General features: G+C 37.2%; 1 protein-coding gene across 1 annotated transcript; it reads right to left on the bottom strand.

Moving 5' to 3' along the window:
• Positions 1-28: 28 nt before the first annotated feature.
• LOC127622010 (tudor domain-containing 6-like) lies at positions 29-21,667 on the bottom strand. The gene is made up of 16 exons (XM_052095865.1): positions 21,594-21,667; positions 12,336-17,749; positions 12,100-12,224; positions 9,717-9,797; positions 9,587-9,617; positions 9,325-9,377; positions 9,184-9,238; positions 8,964-9,025; positions 8,348-8,399; positions 1,456-1,523; positions 1,288-1,351; positions 1,124-1,188; positions 972-1,032; positions 776-840; positions 631-682; positions 29-513 (listed from the first exon to the last, which is right to left on the bottom strand). The coding sequence occupies exons 2-16, from the start codon at positions 17,686-17,688 to the stop codon at positions 428-430; spliced, it is 6,273 nt and encodes a 2,090-aa protein (XP_051951825.1). The 5' UTR covers positions 17,689-17,749; positions 21,594-21,667; the 3' UTR covers positions 29-427.
• Between the last annotated feature and the right edge of the window lie 39 nt (positions 21,668-21,706).

Below are 21,706 nucleotides of genomic sequence, written 5' to 3' on the forward strand. Positions count from 1 at the left end.
TATTTATTAAACAAAAATGCAGCAATCATCTTTTCTCCTCTCCAAATCTATGAACATTTAAACAAAAACAAATTTAATTTAATTTAGTTATAGAAACCCCCTTAAGAAATGCAATGAAGAAAGGCTGTGTAATAGGAAAAACAAAACAGCCTTCAGAACTACAATACAAAACGAGCTAAATGGAAAGCAAACAAAAAATACTGGTGAAAACTCAGCAGCACATTTATGTACAAACAAAACAGATCATTGCTGCCTTTAAACAATGTTTGTGGTATTGATCATATAAGCACAGGCCCTTTGGCAACCATTCCCCAGAAGCTGACCATGTTTACATTAGTTATGCTTCTGTTTTTCATTTTCACTACCTGGCTCACATCCTTCATGTGATTTTTGCAAAACGCCAACACAAATGACATCAGACGAGTCCTCAACTTTTAGGGTTAGATGAGTTGACTGTCGAATCCTGTTCCTCTGAGCTGGTGTAATCTGATGCATTTAATTTTTCTTGCAAGCCTGCAAAGCATATTGTATTAATTTCCATTTAACCAAAAAATGGGGCTTGGATTTTAGAATTTCATCAGAAAAAAACATTGGGCTTTTCACGTGACTTAAAACACATTACTGACTTACATGAAGAATCTTCAGCATCAGGATTGATTGCTATCACCAGCTCTTCCTGAAGCTAAAGTCCGAAGAATTAAAAGAATCAGAAATAACTATTTTCCATGTTCGTGGTTTATGATTTAAGTAAATGTATAAATAAAGGTTACACTACTGTGCCATCAGATGCAGCGTCTGCTCCATCATCACTGGTCAGAATGATAAGATCTTCAGTAACATCTAAAAAAAAAAAAAGATAATTTTGTAATTTCAGGTAATACACTACCTTAGGTAGAACACATCTTCCATATTGTTAAAACTGAAAGCACACTTATCATTCATATGCCATTTTTCAATTGAAAGTGACTTACTATTGAACTCCTCAAGCAAGGCATCCATTCCAGGCTTAGTCACGCTCACATTCTCCTGTATCTGCAAAACATGATGAGAGGAATATAATCTTGGCTACAGGGTGGTGTAGATCTTTAAGAAGAAAAACAAGTAAAAAGACAAACACCGTAACCTGGGGAGTCACATTAAGGAAATCCATCAGTAATTCCACTCCACTATTCATCTTGACACCCTCTCCTAAACAGATTATACAAATAAAATTGAGCGGTTAATCATTCCTTCATGCAGGTAAAAGACAAAAATACCAACAATTTCACTGAAAATATGAAAGGAAACCTCTTTGCTCTCCTGCTGAGGTATCCAAGTCCTCTTGAGGCTCATTATTCTGTATCTGTTCAGACTGGAGTATAAATAATTTTGAAAGGACCAGCGGGGTTATATAGTATTTATAGAAAAGTGTGACAACTAAAAAATAAAAATCTCTGGAAAATTATTTCTACTTACATGTGTAGTATTAGTCCGTATTTGAAATAGTTCATGCCTTTGTGCACCTGCCCCTGAGGTATCTTCAACTTTAACACACAAAATAAGTTTCTATGTTTCACACATTAAATCAAAGCAGGTCAATCTAGGTTCTCTATAAATTAAAACAGATTTTAGCAATACACTCAAACTCTGGCATAGATCAAGGGGCTTAATTTATAAAATGCACATACAATAAGATTTGATCCTACAATCCATGGATTTGATCATTTGTTCAAGTGACACAAATAAGGCTGCATTTACACTCTTACAAAAAAATATGTATTTTTCCAAATCCAATATCTAGACATCTAACCTACTCCTCAGCACTCATATCAATTGGTCTTGTATTTCTTACAATAAAATCAGATGAAACAGTGGGTGTGTGTGTCTTTGCATTTATAATGAAGTTATTGAGGTACAAGGTATCAAGCAATTGTGAAATGTTAAGCACGCATTTTGCAGCAAGGCATTCAAAATATGAAAAGAAATGTGCATAAATCAATATTGGAGGTCGACTAATAGTGGATTTTGCCGATACGATAGCGAAGGTGGTGTAAAAGTTCAGTAACTGATTAATCGACCGATAGTTTAAAATCGATTAATAGAATGATCAAGAGTTTAGTCTTTCATTACTATGAATGGTAAATACATTTAAGCTACAAGAGTCCACAATATATAGCATCAAAGCAGTTTATTGTGCAACCAAAATTCCAATAATAACCAGAAAAATAAGATGGTGCATAATGTACACCTTAACTATAAACAAGCCTGAAACACACCGCATCAGTATGTTCGTAACACTAATGTCTTTCATAGTGTGGGGACCCCCTTGCAGATAGGAGGCCCAGAGCAACTCGCTTAGTTTGCCTACAGTGAGGAACGGCACTGCGTTGTCTGATATCGTTATTGAAATAGACTATAAATAATTACTTTGAACTTGCTCACATTACGCATTGAAACCGCTGCTTGCTCTTTCTGATACTTACTAAACAAGACAATACAAAACTGACACAAGAGAGCACGCATGCCTTATAAATGATGCCAAGTGAAGGTGAAAAAGTCCCGGCCAGAGCCACAGTGTGGAAGAGAGGACTGAAGAAGAGAGCAAATTTTCTCTTAGCAATATAATTTACATATAGGAAAATATTGCACATTTATTAAAATATTGAATACAAAATGTATTAAAATGTGGAGGTATGTGCGCAAAGCAGGGTGCGAATGGGCGTGTTCAATGACATGGGGTCCTTGAATGTATAATGTGCAAGTAAGGGCAGCCGGGGGAGTTTCTGGTGTCCCCCTAGGGAGTCGGTGCCCTACGCAAATGCATAAATTATCTATAATAAGTAAAGATTCCTTGCCCATTCATCAATCACTTAATTTTATATCGTCTATTCTTTTTATACACAAATATGTAGATATGTAACAAATCAACAAAACACAACACACACGTTGAAGCCAATTATAATTAAACATGCAGAAAAGTGCAGAATGCAGAAAAGTCTTGCACAATCAACATTATGCATCCAGATAAGATCAAGTGAAACCTGTTATAGGCTACATGAACCACACACGGATATCACAGAAACTGAGCATTGCGTGTGTGTTCTGGGAAGCCTGCGGCTGCACAAGGACTAGTCAGAAGCGTCGCTAGATTATCTTCCTCACAAATAAAAAATAAAATAAAAAACAATGATGAAATCTATATAGTTGTCTCTTAAAGGGGTCATGTCACGAGGAATCAAATTTTACTACATTTTTGACAGTTCATTGTACTAAAATTTCATTTCACGATTATAGTGACCAAAATTATCATGATATCAGTATTATCGTGGTATTGTTAAAATGTGCTGGTTAATATTGAAAACCAACTCCGTAAACAAGGGAATAACAAATGTATTATTATTAGTGCTGTTATACACTTGAGGGCTGCAGCTAACGATTATTTTGATTATCGATTAATCTAATTATTAGAACGACTATTCTGCGATTATTGCAACAATTAATCATTACCTCTTAACCTACTATTCAGCTTGTGTCCTGACTTAAAAGGTTGTATTAAACATTGTTATTAACAAAAGAGGGAAAATATTATCTTATAAAAAATACCTCTAAAATTCAATGAATAAAAGGGGGAAAATAAGTTGTTTAATTCGGTAAAGAAATTCACTGTAAAAATCCTATTGTCATCAAGTGTTTTTGTCTTGTTTTCCATTTAAAATAGTCAAAAAATCCTTAAAACAAGACACAATTACTTGAGCAGTATCTAGAATGTTAGTAAACTGTTTTAATATTATATTCAACATTCTAAGATAAAAAAAATTATTCTGCAGTATAGCAGCTTAAGTAAATGTACATTGTTTTAAATTAGTTTCATACATTAATTATTGGAAAACAAGCCAAAACAAATCATAAACTTATTTTGTTGCAGTGTATAATGGGGCGAAGACTACCTCTCACCTTTCTGTTCACTTCAACCCATCTTTAACTCACACACACACACAAACAAAAATCTCTCTTATTAATAGAGCTTCGTATTGCCTTTTCTTCATGATAAGAAATGTACATCTTTCTCTCCTCAGTCTTGCGTGAACTTCAGTGCTGCTCTTGTGCACCATCATTAGAGTTTAAATGAGATCAAACGATTATTCAACAATGATCATTTTTGTCGACAAATTTTATTGTAATCGTTTCAGCCCTAATACACTTGCGGCCAAAAGTTTGGAATAATGTACAGATTTTGCTCTTACGGAAAGAAATTGGTACTTTTATTCACCAAAGTGGCATTCAACTGATCGCAATGTATAGTCGGGACATTAATAACGTGAAAAATTCATATTACAATATGAAAAAAATTCTCAGAACCTTTTAAACTACTTCAAAGAGTTCTCATCCAAAACTCCTCCACGTGCAGCAATGACAGCTTTGCAGATCCTTGGCATTCTAGCTGAAAGTTTGTCTAGATACTCTTCCTGTAGCACTTGCCATAGATGTGGCAGTCTTGTCAGGGATTTCTAAAGAAAACGGTTTCAATTTTTGCCATTTCTGACCTATTATTGACCTTAAGGCATGCCAGTCTATTGCATACTGTGGCAACTCAAAAACAAACAAAAAGACAAATGTTAAGCTTCATTTAACGAACCAAATAGATTTCAACGGTGTTTGATATAAGGGCAAGTGATTTTCTAGAACCAAATTAGCAATTTAGCATGATTACTCAAGGATAAGGTGTTGGAGTGATGGCTGCTGGAAACGGGGCATGTCTAGATTTGATCAAAAATGACTTTTCTAATAGTGATTGTGCTGTTTTTTACATCAGTAATGTCCTGACTACATTTTGTGATCAGCTGAACGCCACTATGGTGAATTAAAGTACCAATTTCCTTCCGAAACTGCAAAATCGGTACATTATTCAAAACTTTTGGCCACCAGTGTAATTATTATTATTATTATTATTTCACACACACACACACACACACACACACACACACAGATGGCGATTACAATGAGCCCAACAACTAACATAAATACAGCAGTCTTGTATAAGAGTCTGTAGTGTTTTTCCTAATGGAACACTTTTACAACCAAGTCAAGGACTGCCGGATTTTAAATGAACAAAAAAAATGGTTTGGTGACTAAACTACATAAGGTGTTATTATGTGCAATGGGTGAATGGAGTTTGCAGACACATAACACATACAGCAGCAGAACAACGTGTAGTGTTTTTACAAGAGCAAGTCACACTGAAAGCTTCAGTTTACATTACTGACAAGCTATTAGCAAGTTAGAAAGACAAACCATGACATTTCCCCCCATTCCAAAGTCCCCACATCATGCATTGAGCTAAAAACTCTTACCTTGCATTCGCTACAAAGTAGTGGGTGGAAGATGGAAGTGTTGCCCCCATTTGCAACACTTTTTTTATTGCATGTTCTGCAGTCAGGGTGACCATCTTTGATTAAGATTACCTCAGCACTTGTAAAACCCAAAATATGACCATACTTCAGATTTGGTCCTCTAGAAGGCTGAAAAATCTCCCTAGCACCTTCAGGATATAAAGCCTGGAACATGAACAGTTGGTACTAATCCATGCTTAAGAGTCGTATTTTTTGAAAATCCTGCTTTATATTGATACTCATTCACAAAGCAGTCCGGTGTAAAATAATTTGCACAAACATAAAATGTTTGTATGTTTTGGGGCACATTTCCTTCAAAAACAAAACTTGTCCACTGCGTCTTCAGTGACTCTGATGCCGGGAGTAGGCCTACATGAAGATTCTTAAGTTCACTTTTACAGCCAACAATCTAACACTTATGATGCTTATGAAGCAGAGACATTATTCTTCTCACTGTATTTGCTCCAGCTCGGAAAACAAATGGCAAACTGTATGTAGATATGATAATAGGGTGGAGTCTGTCACCAGTCGTGGGCGAGGCCTGCTCCAACGTGACGTCACTTTAGAGCAGAAACTAAAACAGTTAATTTTGACACACTGTTTTTGATTAATGGAAATATAAGAAAGTGGAGTGTGTGGACTTTTAACATTGCCGACTCACATTTATGTACAAACACCATGTAAAAGTGAATTTTGAATAATAGGTCCCCTTTAAACATTTAAAGAAATCAAAAGGGAAAAACTATACCATACTAAGTTACTTTATCTACAGGTGAAATCAGAAGTTCACATACACATTGGTTGAAGTAATTAAAACACATTTTTTTAACTGCTCCACAGATTTCATATGAGAAAACTATAGTTTTGGCAAGTAATTTAGAACATATACTTTGTGCATGACAGGAGTAATTTTTCCAACAATTGTTTACAGACAGATTGTTTCACCTTTAATTGACTATCACATATCCAGAGGGTCAGGTTACATTCACTAAGTTAACTGAGCCATTAAGCAGCTTGGAAAATTCCAGAAAATTACCTGTGGATGTATTTTGAGGCCTACCTTCAAACTCCGTGCCTCTTTGCTTGATAGTGTGGGAACATCAAAAAAGAAAGTCAAGACGTTTCCAAATGCCTAAAAGGTATACAAACAATAGTATGCAAGTATAAAGACCATTGGATCATGCAGCCATCATACAACACAGGAAGGAGATGCATTCTGTGTCCTTGAGATTAATGTAGTTTGGTATGAAAAGTGCAAATCAATCCCAGAACAACAGCAAAAGGACCTTGTGAAGGTACTGGAGGAAACAGGTAGACAAGTATCTATATCCACAGTAAAATAAAGAGTCCTATATCGACATAACCTGAAAGGCTGCTCAGCAGGAAGAATCCAATGCTCCATAACCACCATAAAAAAAGCCCAACAACAGTTGCAAGTGTACATGGGGACAAAGATCTTACTTTTTGGAGAAATTTACTCTGGTCTGATCAAACAAATATTGAACTTTTTGTCAATAATGACTATCGTTATGTTTGGAGGTAAAAGGGTGACGCTTGCAAGCCGAAAAAACATCCCAACCATGAAGCATGGGGGTGGCAGCATCATGTTGTGGGGGTGCTTTGCTGCAGGTGGGACTTCACAAAATAGATGGCATCATGAGGGAGGAAAATTATGTAGATATATTGAAGCAACATCTCAAGACATCAGCCGTGAACTTAAAGCTCATTGCAAATGGGTCTTCCAAATTGACAACGACCCCAAGCATACCTCCAAAGTTGTGGCAAAATGATTTAAGGACAACAAAGTCAAGGTATTAGAGTTGTCATCACAAAGCCCTGACCTCAATCTGATGGAAATTTCATGGACAGACCTAAAAATACATGTGCAAGCAAGCCCACAAACCTGACTCATTTACACCAGTTCTGTCTGGAAGAATGGGCCAAAATTCCAGCAACCTATTGTGAGAAGCATGTGGAAGTCTACCCAAAACTTTTGACCCAAGTTAAACAATTTAAAAGGTAATGCTACCAAATACTAACAAAGTGTATGTAAACTTAATACGCACTGGGAATGTGATGAAAGAAATAAAAGCTGAAATAATTCTCTCTACTATTATCCTGACATTTCACATTGTTAAAATAAAGCAGTGATCCTAACCGACAAAAGACAAGGATTGTTTTCCATGAACTGTATCAGTTCAATTCTTGCTAATTTCCTGACTACTGATTTGTGGTTAAGACCATTAAAAGCTTAATGTTTTAGAACTGTTTTAAATTTTTTTTGCACAAGAGTGGTACACTTGTTCACATTTTGGTTTGTGATTTAAAAGGGTCATGAAATGTGGAATCAAATTTTCCTTGATCTTTTGACATATGAGGTCATTATACTATAAAAACAGTTTGAAAACTTACTCCTTAACAGAAAACCTTTTTTTCCACATAAACGTGCATAGCTTTGATGCAGTCCTGTGTGGAAACTAACACAGAATATGTGAGATTTGAAGACCATCGTCTCTGCTTTGGCCTGTTAAAGAAGGTTGAAGCACCCCAGTATCACCACGGACTGTATTACGTTTGTGTATTTAGAATATTTCAGCATGGATTGTATTGTATGCTTGTGAACCTGTAACTGGAACTGTTATTGAAGGAAGGGGCAGTTAAAACACTATTTGACTGCAAATCTTTTAGTAAACAGTTTATTACATTCAGTTTGGATGAGAGTTATATGTTAATCCTGAAATTTTGTTTTATAAATGTTGTGGTCTTGTGGAATTTGTAAATTTGCATGTCATTAGAATGTCATAACCCCTTTAATAAATGGATTTTGGAAAAAATTCTCATGCATACAGATGTTTCATAAGTAATTTGCAAGATTTTGTCATAGGATTATAGTACGTTCGCAGTACGATGAGCACATGTACTTTATAAATGAAGCCCCATACTTTTAATCAGTAGGTAAATCAATCAAGATCACTTACCCTCAGAAACTTCAACCAAACCAGAGTAGGACAAACAACCATCAGCTGGGGGCTGCATTAATTTGAATGAGCACATGTTGAGAAATTACACTCATTATTTATAAAAATAAACATACATTATTTTTGTTTCTTAATTTCCAAAATTTCTCCCAAATTTGGAATGCCCAATTCTCAATGCGCTCCAAGTCGTAGTGACTCGACTCAATCCGGGTGGCGGAGGACGAATCTCAATTGCCTCCGCGTCCGAGACAGTCAATCCACGCATCTCATCACATGGCTTGTTGAGCACCGCAGAGACAGTGCATGTGGAGGCTTCACGCTATTCTCTGCGGCATCTACACACAACTCACCACGCGCCCCACCGAGAGCGAGAACTACATTAAAGCGACCACAAGGAGGTTACCCCATGTGACTCTACCCTACCTAGCAACCAAGCCAATATGGTTGCTTAGGAGACCAGGCTGAAGTCACTCAGCACACCCTGGATTCGAACTTGCGACTTCAGGGGTGGTTGTCAGTCAGCGTCTTTACTCACAGAGTAACCCAGGACCACACACACTCTGATTATTAACAGTTAAACAAATTTTTTAATTGCTAAAATTGCATTGCACTGTACCTGGTCTGCAGGTTCATCACCTGGATCCATCTGGTCAATTGGACTTTTACATATCTCTTCACCTTGACATATTAAAACTTCATTATTAATTGTGGACTACCAACTTAGAAATGTTTTGCCACCAATCACCATAATGTTACATAATGGAAGTATACATTTTATCCTCTACCTATGCAGGATCAGACAAGGGCATTGTGTAGTTATGCATACAAACACTTACTAGTTGATTCATCAGAAGCAGAGCTGATGGCAGTTCCATTATCTTCATCTTCAGCCTATTGTAATGAAAGAAGAACTTGTTGCTCCATGCCATTCTGTTCGTAACGTCTGTTCTGCTGAGCACAATTAAATGTCCATTTACCTTGGAGTCCTTGCTCTTTACTGGTGCAATATGTTTTTCCTTAGTTACTCCATCTACAAAACATGAACCAGAGTATGAATGAACGCAAGAATGCATAATGTGGAAGCATAATGTACCATGGTTATGTATTCATTCTAGTAAGTAGTATAATCAGTTAGTAAATTGCTGTCATGTTCTGAGGCTGTATTGCTGTACAATGAGCATAACTAATTTGCTCTCAACCATATTCTTTAACGAAACAAAAAAGAAACTAAATACGTACCACTTGGAACTGCAGCTCCAACGTTTGAAGTCTGCAATTAGAACAATAGATGAATCAACAAGACTTTTAAAAGTTCACACACACACACACACACACACACACACACACACACACACACACACTTCCGTACAAGCAATGGCTCCTCTGGCACAATTCTGAAGATGTTGAGTGGATCTACCATCACCTCAGAGTCATGCTCCACAAGCAGAACCTGCAATATTAAGCAACAAAATCAAAGCTATTAAGCTCAGATAAGATCAAAAAAGCAAAAAAAAAAAAAAACATGCTTTAATTAACAGACAAAAGGGGCAGCTTTTAACATTACCAATGTGAACAAGTGAGAAGTGACAGATATACTTACTAGGGTTGCAGTGGTATACCGGTTTCACGGTATACCGTAAATGTTCAAATCGTGGTTATCATACCATGTACATTTGCTTATCTACGGTATTGAGAAAAAAATGCAACTGGACGGAAAATCGCACGCGCACGTCTCCTTTATTCCTTGTCTGCCTGTCGACCTGCATGTGCAGCAGAGAAAGAACAATGCTATGGTTCTCCTATTGAAGATATTTCGGCGCCGCCCAAGGGATAGACTATTTATGACTGCCGACGCAGATTTAATGATAATCTCGCAAACGGCTAAAGCAAACATGGGCAACATACGACCCGCGGCTCATTTATCGTAAAAGCGTTTTTATTTTTCATTGGACATTTCAGCTAACTTGCATTGGGACGTAACGCGTCTCCACAAGCGTTTAACATGATCAGGGTTGCCAGATAAGAGACGAAACACCCCCAGTTTGAGATTTATACTTGCACAAATTGGAAATATTCCGCCTAATGTTATACTTATTTTGTGCAATCTGGCAACCATTAACGTGAGTGCACTTGCTTTCGCCTTTGAACAAACTTAGCGATCTGTAGTGCAATATTCTGCTCAAGAAAAAGTGTTATACGGCTACTCTGTGCCCATTCTTGAGGCTGCTTGTGATGTTTGGTGCTACTAATTTTGCAGGTAAACCTTCGCAGTGATTAAACATAAAAGTAAATCTCAGCATCATTGACACATGGAGGTGTAATCATTGACATGCAAGCAAAAGCAAGCCAGAGATGAATATGTAAATGTATTTTTTATTTGTGCAAAGTAAACTCGCCCGCTCTGCGACAAACATTAAAAGTTCTATAAATTTCTTCTTTTTTTTATTATTATTAAAACTGAATAATAAATTAACGGGGAAGTAGAGATGGCAAAATACATTTATGATCTCCGCCTTTATTCAGTTTTTTAATTCCTGATAGAAAAGTATATCTTTGTAGAGCAATACAATACTTTAGGCAATTGCAGAATAGTCCCATTAGTCACAGATACACTTCAGAAAATTGAGTACACAACTATTTCTGGGCTTAAAAGATACAAAAAGCAAATCAATGCAAAACATTGTATCTCAAAAGCAATACAATGTGGCCCCCCGTGCAATACTTACAGCCCAATGTGGCCCCTTTACCAAAATAGTTAAAAATATTAATAATTACACACCATCACCTTTACAAATTTGTTTCAGGATTTTTACATTAGTAAAAAAAACTGTTATATTTTGACAAAATGTTTAAGTTTCATTTGAAATAATCTAAAAAGGTAGAATCTATTAGACCTCATTTTATATCAACAGTGGCAGTTTTAAAGATTCAAGATGTGTTTCAGCTAGTATTTATTTTTCATAAATACATTAATTTATTATTATTATTATTATTATTATTACCATTATTTAAGACTAGCACACTGACCTAACCATGGTAACGAGGAGCCTTTCCTTCTGTGTAATATGTGTATAAATATGTAATATTAGGTAACAAATGGGATAATAATGGGCTCATATAAGTAAATATGTTCTTCAATTTTTAAAAGGGGGAGAGAAAACTTCCTGTAGATTTTGTTATTGACATCAACAAAAATAATGTCACTTGATGCATGTCCTTGTACTGGAAATCCATGAACAAAACGATATAACATAAAAGGAAATGCGACCCAGGATACATTAAATACAGGTCGACTCTTGATTTCCAATGTAAAATCTGTCTTGAAGCAAATCCAGTTGAGAACCACTGAGATAAAAGGTACAGTCAGGAGCAGTATATGTTAACTGTTAATAATCACAGGACATTAAGCTGATGTTATTTTTCATTTAGTGGTTCATTTAACATGTAAACTAACATGCTTTAGTTATATAACATGGTATAGTTACATGATATTTTTTATCATGTTTATAATTCTGTTTATTATAGTTCTTATTCTTTCTATTTATTTTATTTTCAAAGGGGAGACTTTTTTTTTTTCACACGTACTTCAATAAGTTTCAATTATAATAAAGTGTTTGCTCAAAAATAAATAAATAAAATAACCCTTCTGTTTTCACTGATAATAGTAATTGTGTAATACCGTGTACAGTGATATTTTCTGAGACCGTTATCATACTGTGAAAATCTCATACCGTTGCAACCCTAATACTTACCAATGCAGCATCTTCAGAAACCTTTAAAATTTGTGCTCTGCACCAATTCCTTCTTGCATGAGACCAGATAACACATTCTGACCCAACGGTTTTCTTCTCTGTAGCCTGTCTTAAATTGCCTAAGTCTTAAACAAAACAAACAAAAAAAAGAGAGGAGCAACGACTTAATGCAGAGTGTAATGCATTCCTAACAGTGTCACAAAAATGTTTTTTTTTTTCTTCAATTTCAGGCTTACCTGATTGAATGACCTCGTATGATGGTAAATATGGCTCCTCAACAATGCATAATTCAGGATCAGTGTTATTTAACAGGAAGCTATCTATGTCCTCTGAAGAAGCTCTCTCACACTGATGTGACAAAACTGAATGAATGGGTGGTAGATCAACATGTGCCTCTTCATCAAGGTCACATAGGTTTGTTGGGTCTGATGGGCAATTTGTGAAACCAGGAACTGGTTCATGTTCTGTGACCCATGTGGTTTCCAGGTCCTCTTGGGTTTCAGAGAGCACCATACTCACATCACATGAGGCAACATTTTCATCTATCACCACAAGTGGGTCAGACTGTGCTTCATTTCCAACCTCTGTGCTTACTGGTATAACAACTATGTCTTTGAGGCTAGAGGCACATACTTCATTGGCAACACAAATAGTGCCTGCTTCAAGAGTGGCTACTGAGCCAATATTCATTTCAGTGGCCACAGTGTCATCAGAAGAAACTAATTCTGCTCCATCAAGGAGTTCAACTGATGGGCTTTCAGGACTGAGAGATTTCCAGTAACTTCTCATGGCATCATTGATGTCAACTCCATTAGACTCCAGCTTGACAAAGTATGGTGTTTCAGAATTCCCCATTTTCTCAACAGTGATGTTTAAGGGTTTGTCATTAATTAACTCAAAGAACTGATCATCTGCATTTTTATCCCAGAAACCCTTGGAAAGATCAAAGCCTTCAAGCTGACAATCAAATGCCTGTGGGGGCACATCCAATAGCTCAGGTGGAAGTGCTTTCACTTTACCTACATTGACTTTTGATTCATTTCCATAGTCGATAAATGTAATGAACAGGGTGTCTAGGTCTCTAGATGTTACTTTAGCCCGATACCACAGATTATCTTCATTGAAAAGGGCAATGCAAGCACTTCCAACTGGCACAGCTTCCTCATTCAAAGTTTTAGACAATGAATTACCAACATTCTGCAACATATCTGAAATCTCTTGGAGTTTGTCTGTTATTGCATACTGGCACCAGAAGAGCAGAGGACCTCTGATGAATGAGGCGTATCCGCTGACCATCATTCCAACTGATAAGTCAGGGTCCTTGTAATGGGTACAGACCTTGATATCAGACAAAGTTTGCTTGACACCTGGGATCTTAAGAGCAACTGCTGGTGGAATTTCATCCCTGCAGGTTGATCCCTGCACTACACCAGCCATGTCAAGTTTGACTTCCCACACATTCCCTGACATTTTGACAAATGTGCACATGACCTTTCCAGTGTATTGTTCAACAACTTGTTTGAAATTGCATGCAAACTCTTCATCTGTGTTGTCAACATTTAGTCCATGTAGTGTGCATTGGATGCTATACCTTGGAAGTGAAGCAAACGATTGAACAAGACCACATATTTTTGAGGCAGAAATTGAAGCAGTGTTTCCAAAGTCAACAAATTCGACATCAATTGTGTCACCAATGATTTCTCTTACTGCTGCACGGTACCACGAGTTATCATTAGGAAACATTGCACAGACCAAGTCTCCCTTATGAATATCACAGGTAGCAATGTTTGTAATGAATGACTCAATTTCATTTAATTTCTCTACAAGCGAGTAAATGTCGTTCTCATCTGTTACCATCTGAACAAAGAAGCTAAAAGGGCTGTTGTAATGTGAGATGAATACTTCAGCTTCCAGACCTGGTTTTATTAATTTCAATGGGAGCAAAGATTCTTTGAGATAAGTAGGGGACTTGGTTTTAACACCATCAGCTTTCCCAGATTGATAAGGGAGCAGCCCATCATCTCCATCATCTGACTTTCTTTGTGATCCATGTTGTTTTGAGGCATTATGGCATCTTCCAGGTACCTTTGTAGGTTTGGGTCTACCATCTTTTTGGAATCCCAACTTGCTCTGTGCTGGTTTCGATTTAAAATGATCATCTCTTTGTGCCAAGTGACTGTTGCAGGATTGCTGAGTTTTATCCATGGGATTTCTCCTTGGATCACTGGAACTTTTCCTCAAATGGACTTCTACACTTTCTGCAATTCTGTTCTTGGAACTACGCCCTTGAAATGTGCTCTGGTCATTTCTATGAATTTCATTGGGAAACTTTTGTCTTATCAATGCGTTTACTTGAGTTTTACCATCATAAAGCTCAACTATAAGCTTTCCTCCAGGTTCTTTTGCAACAATCAAAGCTCTAAAAGAGTGACCGTCTGCAAAATTCTGAAACCAATTTCCCACTTCACATGGCACATCCTCGGGTATATCTGACAGCCCACATTCAACTGCCTGAACTGGGACAGACATGATGTCTCCTGCTTCAATTGGGACTGGTAGCAAGTCTGATTTATCTACTTCCAATGTGTCGCCGTAATCCACAAAATGTACCACAACTGATGTTTTTTTAGACTTTATTTGTCCTCTGTACCATTGTCCATCTGTGTATTTTACAAAACAAACCGTTCCAAAAGCCTGAGGACACTTGTTAACCTCTAGTTGACTGCACATGGAGTTGACCTTGTCTGCAAGTTTTCCAACCTGGTCTAAATTCCTTGCAAGATGGCAAAAGAACTGAGTGACACTTTTCACATAGGTGATATGAACTTTCTCTTCACACCCAGTTTTGATATCATGAGTGGAGTAGTAGTAAGTGTCCAGACGAAATGGTGGAAGTGGAGCCATTTTAGAAGGTGCACGGTCAGCTAGTCGTCTCTGGACAAGGAGATTGCAAATGCTTTGGAATGGGGTCTCCAAATCCACTACATTGAACACAACTCTCTGGGAGTCATACATTACAGCAAAAATTGTGCATTTCAAGGGCACATTCATGGAAGCTGCCATGTCAACAAACCCTTGAAACTGCAATGTGGCTTCCGGGGTCCAGTCTAAAGTTGACCGAGAGACTGGGTGGATCAGATTATACAGACTGCATCGAAAGGCTTGCCCTTTCATCTTCAAAAATGTTGGACTTACCTTCCGAAGATCTTCTATGGCAACTGTCTTTGTCTGCCCATAGTCAACAAACAACACATCAACATTTTGGGTTTGGTGCTTTTGAATGACCAAGGCTCTGTACCATGTCCCAGTTTCAGGATGACGGGCAACGCAAGCTGCTTCCAATGGTGACTGAAATTCACTATGAGCATAGAAGCGCTGGATATCTTGCATTAGTACTTCTAAACATGCTGCATTTCTGGCTTTTTGGCACCAGAAGTCATTTGGACTCTCAATGTAAGACACAGTGACCTCCAGTGAACTTCCAATTGGAAACAAATATTCCTTGAATGCAGATGCATTTTCTGTCACAGCAGAAGTACTGGACAGTGTCTGAGGTTGAGTACTTGTCAGGAATATGCCAGAGCTTTGTACCGAAGAATTATCCACAATGTTCTTTTCACTTTCTGCAAAATCTGCATTGCACAACAACTTGCTGACATCATTTTCTCCATCTAAACTGGTGTCCACTAACTGAACCATGTGAGTGTCCTGATACTTGTCTTGTACATGCATGTCAAGTATTTTATCTTCAACAATTTTTGAAAATAACAATGTAGCCCTATCATCCCAGTGTTTCAGTCTGGATTTAATGCCATTGAGAGAGCATTTCACAGCCACAGCTGGAAGCTGCTGAAATCTCAGAGGCAACTGTCGGAGTCTGAAACAATCAACAACTTCTGTATTTCCATAGTCAAGGAAGTAAACTTCTGCTTTCTTGTCTATTACCTTATAGACAGCTGCTCTATAGAACACACCATCTTGTGCTTTAGCTGCACAGAGTAGACCGGCTACAGGCCTGTTTATCAAACCTTCAGTACTTGTTGGATCACTGTACAAATTTCTAAGGCCATCCATTAGCTGATCGAATTCTTCAGCATATCGCAGAGTTTGAATCCAAAACTTTCCAGGGCTGTCAACATGTTGCACGACAGCTACATGTGAAGTATTAGGGGAGAGCGTTTCAGTAAAGAAGACAGGTTTGTTCTCTTTAAGGTCAGAGTATGTGTCTTCAGCATGCTTGGTCTCATTTCTCTCTGAGCTGTTTTGAGATGACGGGCTCTTCTGAACAGCAAAATCTGCAAGGGTCATATCAGAGTCCAGTGAATATTTCTGTTTCAGTTCGAACAACTGGTTGATGTTTGTGTTCTCCTCTCCATAAAGCGTGACATAGTGGACACCCTCTGAAAGGCTTTGATACTGAAACTTGGCGATCACTGTTCTGCTGAGCAGGAGAGACTTCAGGTAATCGATCTGTGAAGCTGTCCAACCAACACCTCTGTCAATTATTCCATGAAGGGAGCAAATATAAGTCACAACAGGCATTCTGAAGAATTCAGAGGCAAGAGGCCTGACATTCTCAACCTGTACAAATTGTTTCTTTCCATAATCCACATGCAAAACCTCAACCACATTGTTGGCAGACATGACTTGCTGCAGCACAGAACGATACCACTTGCCATCACTTCCTCTTGATGCACAAGGACTGCCCAAATTCTCAGGTCTTGCGAAATTAGCCCCAATTCTTCCTTCATAATGCTTTGTTATCCGTTCAGTTAACTTCCTTAACTCCTGAGAGAAAACCTTCAGCTGACAGAATATTCTAAATGGATTTGTGATTTCTGTGACAACCACAGTTTCAACAGTATCAGTTTGCAACTCAGGGTACATGTAGGACTGAGGTTTCTCAATTTGTTCAAAGATCTCAATTGGTTTGTTTCTAATGGAATCAATTCGCTGAGGTTCTGCAGTTCCACCGTTAGCCTGCAAAGCCCAAGTAACAAACTCTTTGAACCTTTCACTGGACACATTTTTTGCAAACCCCATTTCATACATCTGTCTGGACAGACAAGGAATGTCAAGTAGAAATGTTCGATGAGGCACAAGAACATCTTGAACAGAGGCATTGACACTTCTACCACAGAAGGTCTTCATAAACTCAAAAGCCATGGCAGACCATTTGTTTTCTCGAGACAATGGTAAAACATTAGCTAGAACACAGAACTCAACCTCAGGGGGCAGATAGAAAAAGTCACTTTTGCCCCATGCTAAGGTGTTAACTGTAGCACCAAGTGTTTTGCCTTCATCAATTAAAAACACACTGTAGTCTTCAGTGTCTCTTGACACTATACGGGCTCTGTACCATGTTTCATACACACGTACAAGGCACAAGTCACCAGGATTTCCATCCGATTCACAGAAACCCTCTCTAGGGTACTGAATGTCAATTTTCAGTTGCTGATATGCAAATTTCCGGTCTTGGTCAAAATTACCCCAGAACTCCACCAAAACACACGAGGGGTTCAAATTTACTCTGGTAATAATTACAGGTACATTTGAACCTGTTGATGGGAGTCCTGGAATGGAACACATTTTGGCTCTTTCCACAAGTCACAAACTAAAGGTCTTTTCAATGCCCTGTTGTTAAGTGTATCTAGAAAAAGAGAAATGTGAAATCAATTAATGTTGGTTAAGTAATCGTTTATAGTAAAAGTGAAACTGAAACATGCAGAAATCCATTCAGAGGAGAAACCAGAAAAACTCACATACAGAGAATGACTCTTTCCTTTTGTAAATGTGCAGGTTACAAATAAGGAAGAGAAAGATTTTATTTGAAATATAGAAATGCATATATAAAATGAATGCTCAATTGTTATATTGCCGAGGCTGATATCTGGAACTTTTTTAATTCCTGCCATCGGGCGATACATTTTCCTGTTTGGCCATTTAATTTCTTAAAGTCACCATGAATACAAAATTGACAATTCTTACTTTCTTATAGGATGTTGCTGTTTTAATTATAATAATGATTGATCCATGCATGATAAAAACAAAATGGTTAATCTCTTCATTTTAAAAAGTGTTTATTTTTTTTACAAAATTGTTTCACGATTTTACATGAATAAAAGTAACTTATATTTTGACAAAATGTTATAGTTTCTTATGAAATAATCTAAAAGGTAGAATCTATTAGACATAATTTTATATCAACAGTGGCAGTTGTAGTTAAAGTTTCAAGATTTATCTGGTCCTTATTTTTTCATAAATACTAAAATAATCATGATGAACACCAGTGTGAACACGCACAGGGCTGAATCCTTATTCGCCGAAATAACCATTCCACCTTAAAAAAATGGTGGGTGGCATATAGGTCCTCCAACTTATTTTCATTGGCTGAATTGTTTTAAAGTTACAGTTGCACTGAAAATCTAAGGCTGCGGTCGTCAGGTATTTAAATAGACTGTTGACACACGAATCTTCTAACGTGGCATGTGTGATAACAGAATGTAATTCCAACCATCCATGCTATTAAATGAAAGAAAATTGTATTCTTTTAAAATTAAAGATTGTAGTACATATGCCCTGCTATGACGTAGGGAAGTAGATAATAGTAACACTACACTTGCTTGTAGTTTTCATTAGTTATGAACCCAAGAACATCATAGACATATTGGTGCAGTATAAGTCTAAAGCACCTATATGTGAAACGAATATAGTTAATGTATCTTGTATTGTATAACTTGAATTGTAAGATCAATACAATAATTACAGTATATGACTAGTGCCAATTTGCATACATAACAACATTAAGAATAATACTATTCTTGACAATCTGAAAGCATGGTGGTATACAAAAATAATAGACTAACAAAATTAAATATTAAATTATCTTTTGCTGCATCATTATAAATATTAAATCAAGAACAAAATATAACAAAGGTAAAGTATCGCACCAATCCAAAGCCCATAACAGTAAAATATGTTCTCAAAAATAAAGTGTGGGATAGAGAAAATAATAGACTAATGTAAATCTTAGGGCTGCCTCCGTCCAAAGATTTTCCTAGTTTACTTGTAATCCTTAGTTTAAGCCATTATGTGACTAGTTGTCGCGGATTTATGATATTAATTTTATTATTTAAATATATATATATTTTGGGGGGCATCAGAAAATGGTTCGAGTTCCAGGGCTGAGAATGTTATAAGTAACATTGCTAACATGTTCAACATTACAGAGAAATACTAAACCATAATAATGAGCCTTTAGAATATAAATCTTACAAGCGCACGCACGAAGCGAGCCAAAGCAACACCGGTAAAAGCTGTAATGATTCTGAAAGTGATCGCCAATAGCTGATACTTTTGACGATTTCAAGAAGATATTTGAGATGATACTACTTTTTCCTCTTATGATCTGATTCTTATATCGGAAATCTCAGTATCAGTATGCCAAGCAACCTCAATTGCAGACCAGGGCAAACAGCTGCCCGCAGGTCGAATTATCAAGGTTTTTATTAGATCTTTTATTTATATGGCTTTGGGACCTATTGTGCATCCATAAGCTTTTAATATGCGCAGGGTTCCCAAATAATAGATGCAACACCCCAATCAGAGATTTATACTTTCACAAATAGGAAATATTTCACTTTATGTCATACTAAAGGGATTAATTGACAGCTGCTGTCAGACTCTATGTTATTATTATTCCTCACACGGTCGCATGACGACATGTACATGAATCTGGCGTGGTGAGCTGGAACCTGCTTACGTCAGCTGTCACCGCCTACGTCACGAAGTACCGCAACAGCCAATAGGAAAATTCAACTGCAGTAGCCACCGTTCAACCTGAAGAGGGCAGCACTCAGACGTTTTTACACCATATATTGTAGAATTAAAACACTTTATACACAAATGTCAAAAAAATTACTTGAATCAATGACCAGTACTAATAAAGCCCCATGCTTACAGATCATTAAATAAAAAAAAGTTGGTTTAGGGTTTAGTTACCCTTTAATTTATGCAATCTGACAACCATGCATGTGAGTGCACGCACTCTCTCCTCTTTGAAAAAAAAAACCTTAAAGTGCTCATTAGTGCAATATTATGCTCAAAGAGTGATGCAGCCACCCGTGTGCACAGAATGACATGTGCATTCGTGATGCTGGGTGTGCCGTTTAGTGCCAAGTCTGAGGGCAAACCTTTTCAGTGATAAACTTTAGTAAAATCCCAATAGATCTTAGCAACATTCGCACACGGAGGGCACAGGTGAGCAAATCCAAGAGAGAGAAGAAAATGTTTGTTCTTTGTCCCTCACACTTTTGTGTGAATGTTACTCTGGTAGTAATCATTTATCACGGTCATGCAGCCTGTTTTATTCAGTTGTCTACTGAATGGGATGCAAAATAAACCATTGACGAGACCCACGTCATGACCCATGAGCATGTAAAAAACAGTTGATAATGTTCCGAGAATAAAACAATTGTGTCCACTTTGCAGCCAACATTAATATAAGCCTTTAGAATCTCTAATTTCCAAATATGTTATTTTACTATTAAACCAGACTCCTGGTGTAGTGTTAAATTGAATACTAAATTACCACTGCATTGAAGTATGGTAAAATAAACTATTAATAATTATACTCAGTCTTAATTCAATTTTACTAACACATGATAGAAACGTAGCAGCAAAAATTCAAGTAATCGCAGAATGGTCCCATCAGAATACAGTTCAGATAATTGTGCATCATTCACTGAGTGCACAACTACTTCTGGGATTAAAAGATACAACTATGCAGAAATGTTTATCTTCTCTCATGTTCTACTTAACAGCTGATGTGGCTCCTGTACCAAAACAATTGCACATCTCAGCTCAACTGAATATTTAACTCTAATACTGTAAATTGGCGAGCAAATTTCCTTTAATAACATTAAACACACAAAAATCCCTGGAATCCCTTTCAGAAGCGGTGATTTGGATATGAAACCGGGCCTGGTAGACAGTAATTTGTGACTGACTGGAATATGAAGTATGCAATGCAGTCATATATGGCAAGCCGATGGCAAGACGATGGTGGTCTGAGTGCTGTTCGCTTTTGGGTCCTGTTAAGTGGGTCTGAGACCACTTTAATTGTTCACGTGAAAACGTCACGAAATATTTAGGTCCACACACATAAATAACAGGCAGACCAATTGAACCTGCTCTAAAGAATATCCAAACTCATTAGGTTCTCATTAAACGGTGTGATGTAATTGGGCTTAATATCAACCCCTCAACAAACAATTCAACTTTCTTACCGTTTACAATTTAAAGTCAAGCAGAACATTCCTCCTTGGTAGTGTGTGAATCACCAAAATAAAATGAGAAGAAATCGCTCAAATATCGACGTGTCCTATACAGATTGTCAGCAAATGGGATGGCAACAACCAGCTAAATGGAATATCTCGTCGAATTTAAATCATGTTTAACTTGTACAGCTAATCAATACACAAACAAACACTCACCGCTTTAACACAAACTAGGAGCTTTCATCTTGCTGTTGGCAAACGACATCTTTGCTTCTCGTCAACTTCAAGGCGTATTAAAGCAACTCCAACCGAAAAGTTGCCAGATTTTT

This window comes from Xyrauchen texanus, chromosome 28, assembly GCF_025860055.1.
Source record: "Xyrauchen texanus isolate HMW12.3.18 chromosome 28, RBS_HiC_50CHRs, whole genome shotgun sequence".
Lineage (NCBI taxonomy): Eukaryota > Metazoa > Chordata > Actinopteri > Cypriniformes > Catostomidae > Xyrauchen > Xyrauchen texanus.

Bases quoted from the DNA above. Each gene is read 5' to 3' on its own strand.
- LOC127622010 (XM_052095865.1), bottom strand. From the start codon at position 17,688: ATGTGTTCCATTCCAGGACTCCCATCAACAGGTTCAAATGTACCTGTA. The intron at 1,189-1,287 runs GTTTCCTTTCAT...TAATCTGTTTAG, and splicing joins CTCAGCAGGAGAGCAAAGAG to GAGAGGGTGTCAAGATGAAT. The intron at 683-775 runs GTAGTGTAACCT...TTCGGACTTTAG, and splicing joins ACGCTGCATCTGATGGCACA to CTTCAGGAAGAGCTGGTGAT.